This window comes from Lactuca saligna, chromosome 3 (assembly GCF_052625555.1).
Source record: "Lactuca saligna cultivar CGN05327 chromosome 3, ASM5262555v1, whole genome shotgun sequence".
Classification (NCBI taxonomy): domain Eukaryota; kingdom Viridiplantae; phylum Streptophyta; class Magnoliopsida; order Asterales; family Asteraceae; genus Lactuca; species Lactuca saligna.
Genome location: NC_136419.1, coordinates 496,941 through 506,437, shown reverse-complemented (window position 1 = coordinate 506,437; position 9,497 = coordinate 496,941). Strand labels below are relative to the sequence as shown.

The following is a 9,497-nucleotide window of genomic DNA, read 5'->3' as shown; positions in this document are numbered from 1 at the left end:
CAACACTCTGTGTTAATGAATTGCTATCATGCGGCCGTGATGAAAGTAAAACCCAATTTTCTAAAATTTTGATTAAGGAATTGACGGGGAACTATGTTCTAGATTTTTATGAAACATTTGTTTCTATACCAATGTTTGATGCTCCATAATAGCTCCATGATGGATAAAGTTTCCAACTTTATCCATTAGGTTGGTCCAAACAACAAAGATCTATTCTTTAAGTCTAAAAGGGACCAAGAGTGCATCTCTCTCAACTTAATCCATTAAGTCCAAGTCTCCAACCTTCCTCACAAGACTCAAACTAGGGTTAGAGTTTCAAAGGAGGACATTGGATAGGTGGAGTTTGAGAATGGAAAGGGTTTGCGAAATTTAAGGAGCTTGAATAGGGCTCAAAAATCCAAAATTAGAGTTTAGCTTCTGATCGGGTACCCCCAATGTACTCCTAGTACGCCTAATGTACCAGGTAGAATCTCGGCGATCATCCTTGCCTAGTACGCCCAACGTACATCCTATACGCCCATTGTACTAGGCTAAACCCAAAACCCTCTTAACTTCTAACAGTTATAACTTCTTCGTTCCAACTCCATTTTCGATGATATTTATATCCACATAAAGGTATTAAAGATCCCCACAATATTATCTAGATATCCTGGACTAAAACCTTCTTTTACAAAAATCCATATTTCATGTAAGACCTCGACATATGACTTTCCCTTTTCTACACTTCAGCGCAAAACACAATTCAAAGGTTAAGATCTCGAGACCATCATTGCCTCCTTCCAAAAGGTCTAAACATTACCTCATTAAGGCTCAAAGCCTTTACACAATCGACTTCCGACCCACAACCTTGAAATAAGAAATGATAAGGACCAGGATGTTATAGGGTCAATTCCCTGGATTGAGAAGCGACTCAAAACATGGCGTTACAAAGGTTTTGAATATTGTCATTGCCTTCGTTTGTGGCTCGAGTTTCCGGCACCACAGGATTCCAAAAAATTAGAAGAGCATCGTCGCCGCCGTCTATGTCCAAACTCATAGCTCGACGCAATCATTGGAGAATAAGGGAGAGGAAGTCGTCATCGTCGTCACCAAAGCTTCGTAAAGAAAAAGGGTTTTGTCGTTGTAAGATCTGAGAAAAGGCTTCGTAAAGAGATGGTGGTCACCAAACCTCCGTCGATGAGGTCAAGTTTATTCTCTCCACTACTAGGGTTTCAGCTCGCCACCATTACAAACCCCAACATGTTACAGAGTCGTTTGGGTGGGAGAATGGCAGATCGTCAGTGTCGTCGAAGGACCAAGACGAAGCCAACAGTGGTAACTCCAGTGGTGGTGATAGCTCCGACGGGTGTTCTAATTTTCTCGGCGGAGAGAAACATAAAAAAATAAGCTATGGAGGGAGTATGGGTGGGGTAGTGTTGTATTTGTTTTCTATTTTATTTAATTATTAATTAGAAAAATACAAAATTAATAAAAGAAAAGGAAAGGAAAAACCAAATAAAGAGCACAAAAATGTTATTTCGCACACTTCCAATTATGAAACCGACTAAACTCGCAACACAATGAAAAGTTTGGACCTCTGGTGCTAGTCCAAACTTGTTTGGACAAAAATGAAAATTTTCAACTAACCATAAGGATCATTTATATAGTTTTGTCTTATCTTTTCTTTTATTTTCATCCTCAATGAAATGGCCTAAGAAAAATGGATCTCTCAAATTAGAGTCAATCTACACACGCTTTAGTACAAGTTTTGTACATATATTATAAACTAAGAGAAGAGCGAGCAACAAGTTCACTAAGCCGCTCATCCATCATTTTTGAGTAAATTACACGAATGGTCCTTATGGTTTGAGATAATTTGCACGTTTGGTTCCTAACATATTTTTTTAATTCAGAAGGTCGCTACTGTTTGTTTTTGTTACGTACTTGATCCCTATTATTTGTTTTTGTTACGTGCTTGGTTCCTATCTTACCTAAAATGATTATTATTTAAATAGAGAAAAATTGTAGGATCAGTAAAATAAGGTGAAGGGGATGAGGTTGGGGGTGTGTTTATTTAAATAAATTAAAAAATCAATGACAAAATAGTTTTTTTTAGGTAAAACAAGAACCAAGCACGTAACAAAAACAAACAGTAGAGACAATCTAAGTTAAAAAAGCAAATTAATGACCAAACGCACAAATTACCTTAAACCGTTGGGAACATTCATGTAATTTACTCATTTTTTAAGGTGACTTCACTGAACCTATGTTCCATCTAAAGTGACTCCATGCTCCATATAGAAATGTGAAAAACTTACACGTGCAGCTCGAATCTTCAGTAAACACTTTAATAGATTGGTGTAAAAAAATCACTCAAGTTCGAATAGATGTTCGCGAAATCAGTTAATTTTTGTTATAAATAAATTAGAATTAAGAGAAGTGAGCGAAGAAGCTTCTGTCTAATCCGTGGCTATCAACTATCAAAGCATCTCTTAAAATTTGGAAGACCTTCACAGCCAATCCCTTTCTTTGTCTTTTCTTTTATCTCTTGTCGTCTCTTCTATTTCACTTCAATCTTCGGTAGGGCTGCCCCAATCCCACCACTCTTTTTTTATTATTATTATTCATAAATTCATCTCTCCTTATCTCTTTCCCATAACCCTCTGTTTTTGGTTTAAAGATTTCTTGAAATTCTCTCATTCGCTTCCATCCCAATACAAATTTCATCGAATTTCTTCAATAAAATCCTGTTTTGATCTTCAAATCGACATTCTTCAAAACCCTAAACTGATGTTCTCTTCTTCCTAAACATATTTCAAAAAGTTCGATCTCATATTTGATGGCTTGAAAAGAGGAATAGAGAGCAAGAAGCACACTCCATAAGCCTTTCAATTTTGATTTCAGGAATCAATTAGGACATTACCATATTTCAAGGTCAGAGCTCCTCTTTGTATTCTTCAGTTTCTGTTTTTGGTTTTTACTTATTAATATTTCCTTTGAATCTATCACCTGTTTAAACACATATATATATGAAACAGAGCATGACTCTCAGTCTTGTCTCATATTCAATCAAGTTACTGTACATGTGTTTTGGATTAATTTTACTGCCTGAATCAAATATTCTTCATCTTTTGTAGTGGTTTTAAAAATTTATATGAATGAGTCTTAGTGTGACTCGGTACCTTCTGCAATTTAAGTTGTACTGTGTAATCATACATTCATGTATTGATTTTTAATTTTGAAAACTATTTTAGTTTTCAACACTGTATTAATTATTTTATCTTCTTTATATTTTTAAAAGGTTATAAATTGTTAGTAATACTTTTAAAAGGTTACAAACAATGATTAACTTTTGGTTAATTAAATGCATTTACATATCTAGAACAAAATAGACATATATATCATCGGCTTGATATTAAAGAAGAAAATAAATTCTATTCTATCTCTATAATAATAGAGAACGCCATTGCTACAATACAACTAATATTTTCTACATATAGCTATGAAGAATTTAAAATTAAAAAAGAACGAATAAACAAAAACACAATTGATATACGTAACGTTATGAATTACGACGAAAGAATAATGACCTCAAATGATTCTAAACATATAAGGCTTCGATAATCAGTTCCAACAATATTAAAAGCATATTATTATTTTATATTATTAAAGCACATCAAGAAAAATTAAATTAAGAAATTATCATCGCGTAGATATAGTTCAATTTCTCATTGTCACCATCTCCTTTTATATATATATATATATATATATATATATATATATATATATATATATATATATATATATATATATATATATATATATATATATATATATATATATATATATATATATATATATGGAGTGAAATGATTGACACCCATCACCACTATTGAATTTGTTTCCAGAACAGAGCAACCTGCATGGCCAATAATGGAGGTCGCCAGCTGATAAGGGACATGGACACTCATCTTCCACTAGAATTACCGGAGTAACCTCGCACATTCTCGAAAATGTCAAAACAGCCCTTACTACCTTCATCCCGCCAAATTACATCTGTTTTGCTCTTATTCGTATTCTCCTTTGCCTGCATTTTTTTCCGGCCAGTATTCTGCTCCTCTTTGTCTGTTGAAGTCCGTGCGCTACTTGATTTCAAGAAACAGTTAAAAGACCCTTTGAATTACTTGGATTCATGGAAGATCACGGAATCTCCGTGTCAATTTTACGGGGTTTCGTGTGACAATCAAACGGGTCGGGTGGTGGAGATTTCGTTGAACTACAAATCTCTCTCTGGAAAAATTTCACCGGCGCTTGGGGCTCTTGAGAGCCTGAAATCTCTGGTGATTCCTTCGAATTATATCAACGGCGAGCTGCCGGCCGCCCTCGTCAACTGCAATGATCTCCGCGTTTTGAATGTGACGGCAAATAATATTACCGGTGTTTTACCGGATCTTTCGAATCTTCAAAAGCTGGAGATTCTGGATGTTTCCGATAACTATTTCACCGGAGATTTCCCCACGTGGGTCGGAAGTATGACAGAACTATCAGCACTTAGCCTCAATGATAATAACTTTGAAGAGGGTGGTATACCGGAAAATATTGGGAATTTGAAGAACTTAAGATTGCTTAATCTCGGCGGGATCCAGTTAACCGGAGTAATTCCAAAATCTATATTTGATCTGAAAGAATTGGAGACACTAGATCTTTCGAGTAACAAAATATCGGGCGACTTTCCGGTGGAAATCACGAAGCTGCGAAACCTCCGGAAAATAGAGCTTTTCGGGAATCAAATTACCGGAGTAATTCCACGGGAGTTTGCCGAGTTAAACCTGTTGCAAGAATTCGATGTTTCCATGAACCAGATGCACGGCGAATTGCCTACCGAAATCGGGAATATGAAGAATTTGACGGTTTTTCAATGTTTTATGAATCATTTCTCTGGGAAACTACCTCCGGGATTCGGGGATATGCAACATTTGAAAGGATTCTCCATCTACCGGAACAATTTCACCGGAAAGTTCCCCGTAAATTTTGCAAAGCTTGCTCCTTTGGTTAATATTGACATATCTGAGAATAAATTCTCCGGCGAGTTTCCGAAGTTGTTATGTGGCTCTGGTAAACTGGAGAAGTTGTTAGCTCTTGGAAATGATTTTTCCGGCGAATTCCCTGTAGATTACGCTGAATGCAAATCTTTGGTGAGGCTGAGAGTCAATCAGAATCAATTATCTGGCAAAATCCCAGCTGGAGTGTGGGGTTTACCTTCTCTAGATTTGGTGGATCTGAGCGATAACAATTTTAGTGGAGAAATTTCGGCGTCCGTCGGATTTTCCACCAGCTTGACTCAATTGCTACTTTATAACAACGATTTTTCAGGTACACTCCCACCGGAAATCGGGAAGCTGACTCGCCTTGAGAAGCTGGATTTGTCTAACAACAAGTTTTCCGGTCCAATCCCATCCGAAATCAAGGATGTAAAGCAGTTATCATACTTGCATCTTGAGACCAACTTCTTTTCCGGTTCAATTCCTGCCGAATTGGGTCAATGTGAAAACCTAATCGACTTAAATCTTGCATGGAATTTCCTCACCGGAAAAATCCCCGACAGTTTGGCGCATATTTCATCGCTAAATGCTCTTAACTTGTCACGAAACCTACTAACAGGCGTAATCCCCGACAACCTCAACCGTTTAAGATTTAGCTCCATTGATTTTTCAGCCAATCGTTTGTCAGGAAGAGTCCCTTCCGATCTGTTAAACATGGCAGGAGATGATGCTTTCGCTGGAAACAAAGCACTCTGCGTCGATGAAAATTCCAATTCCAATTCCGCGAAACCGAGACCCAATTTTGGATTGGACATTTGTGACGATAAACGTCAGCCTCGCGAAATCAACAAAAGCAAACTACTTATGTTCTGTATGATACTGTTTGGTCTGATCGTACTTCTAGGAGGGTTGATGTATGCAAGTTACAAAAATTATAAGATCCATCGTGAAAAACTTGACGCCAAAAACAGGTTGGATGATGAGAAAGGATCGGGGAATCCAAAGTGGAAACTAGAAAACTTCCATCAAATCGAGTTTGATGCTGACGAACTGTGTGATTTGGATGAAGAAAACTTGATTGGAGTTGGAGGTACCGGAAAAGTGTACCGGGTCGAATCCAAAAAATCCGGGCTAACGGTTGCGGTGAAGCAGATTTGGAAGGGAAACAAGGTACAAGTGATGACAGCAGAAATCGGGATCCTTGGGAAGATCCGACATAGGAATATATTAAAACTTTACGCCTCTTTGATTAAAGGGGGTTCCAACTTCTTGGTTTTTGAACATATGGTCAACGGGAACCTATACGAGGCGTTGGGTCGGGTCGGGAAGAACTTGGTTTGGGTTCAAAGGTATAAGATTGCATTCGGGGCTGCAAAAGGGATTGCTTACCTACACCATGATTGTACTCCAGCCATTATACATCGAGATATCAAATCCAGCAACATTTTGCTTGATAAAGATTTTGAGCCCAAGATTGCTGATTTTGGGGTCGCCAGGGTTGCTGACCAGGAACTCTTGGGGTCGGACTCCAATTGCTTTGTGGGCACCCATGGTTACATCGCTCCTGGTGAGTTTTTCTTTCTTTCTTTCCAAATGTTATACAATGTTAATTAGACTCTATATCAATCTTCTCTCCTAATTATTAATTATTTTTTTTCAGAGACAATCTAAGAGTACTCCAAATACTTATATAGAGCTAATATTCACCTTTTTGGTATTTTATTGTAGAATTGGCTTACACACTCAAAGTGACGGAAAAGAGCGATGTGTACAGTTTCGGGGTGGTGTTGCTGGAACTCGTGACAGGAAGAAGGGCAATAGAGGAGGAATATGGAGAAGGGAAAGACATAGTCTATTGGGTGCTGTCTAATCTTAACGACCACGAAAACATCCTTAAACTTGTGGATACCAGGTTAATTTGTGGTGGCGAGACAGAGGAAGTAGCGGATAAAAACGACGACATTATGCAGGTGTTGAAAATCGGTTTGCTTTGTACAACGAAGCTCCCAAATCTAAGGCCGAGCATGAGAGAGGTTGTGAAGATGCTGGCGGATGCAGAACCCAATGCTTTGAGATCGATAGCTGATGATAATCGTGAAAAGTTTGGGAAGGTTTTCTTCTCTTGAAACTGAAGCCCTTACCCCGAGGAGTTTTGACTTGTGATGCACCAACTCTTTTTTAATGTATGTTTATAGATAGTAAGTATTATATATATATATATATATATATATATATATATATATATATATATATATATATATATATATATATATATATATATATATATATATATATATATATAGTTTTGAGCTTGTATAATTGAATTAAAACCAATCATAATATTGGTATTATTTATATAGTTTTTGAGCTTGTATAATTGAATTCAAACCAATCATAAGATTGGTGTGGTGTTTGTAATGATATTCGGATGTATTTATAATAACGTGGGTTTCATGTACATCGACCTCATGGAACTCATGTTTCTAACAAAGCGTGAACGGAACAAGATGTATACAAATGTGTTGTTAAAGATTGAGATTATACCTAAATCATAATTGGTTGTACTTTTTGTTGAAAAAAGCTAAATAAAGGTTGATTTCACTCATACTTGACAATGGACATGCATATTATCCCAAAGGCTAAATAACGGGTCATGGGACATGTATGTATTGATCGTCCATGACCTTCTCGAAAAAAATCTGTTTTTTTACGGAGGTTTGATCCTTTTTCAGATTAGTTCGGATGTTTTTGAGCCGGTCTTTTTACGGTCTAGTCTCTTTTTGATGAGATCTTTTTAGGACCGGATTGTCGATCCGGCCTCATAGTCTTTGCGCTCGTATTTTTTGGTATATTTTTTTTGGTTACCAAATGTATCATTAACATCAAAATGATAAATTAAGATTTACTAAAAATGATACTCTCAAATTTAATAAAAAGAAGATGCAAAAAAAGGGTGAGATGTGATTATAAAACAAAGAATTAACACAAAATTATATATATATATATATATATATATATATATATATATATATATATATATATATATATATATATATATATATATATATATATATATATATATATATATACTTTGGCTTTTGATTTGTTTTTAGAATAATCTTAGAACAATCGTTTTTTATGGATCTTTTTTTTCTTCTTTAGTTTGGTCTCTTTTAAACTGATTCGGTCTCAATACTTTTTGCGACCGATCCTATATCTGTCATTTTATACATTGTGTTAGTGTTTTTTTAGAGCTTGAGTTCATTGGTAAATAGGTTATTTTATATATGATGTTAGTGTTTTTTAGCACTTGAGTTAATCGGTTAATATTTCTTTAATGTTTTTTTAACTTTTTTTAAATATTATTGTGCTATATATAGGGGTGTTCGTTGTGCGGTTTAGAGTTGAAACCGCAAACCGCACCGCACGTGCGGTTTGATTTTTTGGAAACAACAAACCGTACCGCAAAAGCTTCAAACCGCATTATGCGGTGCGGTTTCGTGTGGGCGGTTTGTATGCGGTTTGATAAGTTGTTCCGATTTATAACTTTTGTTGTTAATCTTTCCATTTAAACACTTTCAAATTTTATTAATTATATTCCATACCCTTTAAAAAGCATAGATATTGCAAACAAAAAAACCAAAGAATGTTTTACTACGTTGTTCTAACTTATGAAATTTGATATCATAGTCTTTTAAGTCTTTAATTACCATATCTACCCATCATGATATAGAAAAAGTTATTCGACAAAATGAAATATTTGGTAATCGGAAACTTTGATATATATATATATATATATATATAATTTTTATTAATATGGTGTGGTGCGGTTTGAACCGCAGTTTGATAACTATAAACTGCAAACCACATCGCATAGTGTGGTTTGAAAAAATTACGAACCGCAAACCGCAATGCAAAATTTTAAACTGCATTATGTTGTGCGGTGCGGGTGGTTTATGTGGTTTATGCAGTTTTCTACACACCCTAGCTATATATATTTGTATAAATGGTATATGTTCTTTGTTGGAGTAAACAACAAGATCATACAAAAAGTAAAAATTTAATTACTAGTCCTTAGGTTTATCAAATTTCACTAGTAGTCCTTATGGTTTTAACCTTATCAACTTTTTTTTGGATTAATGGTCCGTAATGACTAACACCGTTAGTTTTTCGCATAAATATAACATAAAAAGACTATATTGTCCATCTTTCATTTTGTTACTCTCTCTCTCTCTCATGTTAAAACCATCATAAGAAGAGGAAACATCTTCTCCTATCTTTGAATGGTTCATATTAGTAGTAGCTATCTTGCAACAAAAATGAATTCATATCAAGATAAAAACGTCAACAAAAAGAATCGAGTGGTGATAACTATGGAAAACCGCATCAGCGTGGCTAGATTCATGAACAATACACATACATACACACATAGAGAAAATTCACATTTTTGGGTTTGTTATTCAAAGAACACACGCA

General features: G+C 35.5%; 1 protein-coding gene across 2 annotated transcripts; it reads left to right on the top strand.

Moving 5' to 3' along the window:
- The first annotated feature begins 2,562 nt into the window (after positions 1 to 2,562).
- LOC145034192 (Leucine-rich receptor-like protein kinase family protein) lies at positions 2,563 to 7,241 on the top strand. 2 transcript variants are annotated; one of them, XM_078982555.1, is made up of 3 exons: positions 2,563 to 2,913; positions 3,893 to 6,588; positions 6,750 to 7,241. In XM_078982555.1, the coding sequence occupies exons 2-3, from the start codon at positions 3,993 to 3,995 to the stop codon at positions 7,145 to 7,147; spliced, it is 2,994 nt and encodes a 997-aa protein (XP_078838681.1). In that variant the 5' UTR covers positions 2,563 to 2,913; positions 3,893 to 3,992; the 3' UTR covers positions 7,148 to 7,241. The 2 variants fall into 2 exon arrangements, with proteins under 2 accessions (XP_078838681.1, XP_078838680.1); XM_078982554.1 differs by having other exon boundaries at positions 3,888 to 6,588.
- The last annotated feature ends 2,256 nt before the right edge of the window (positions 7,242 to 9,497 follow it).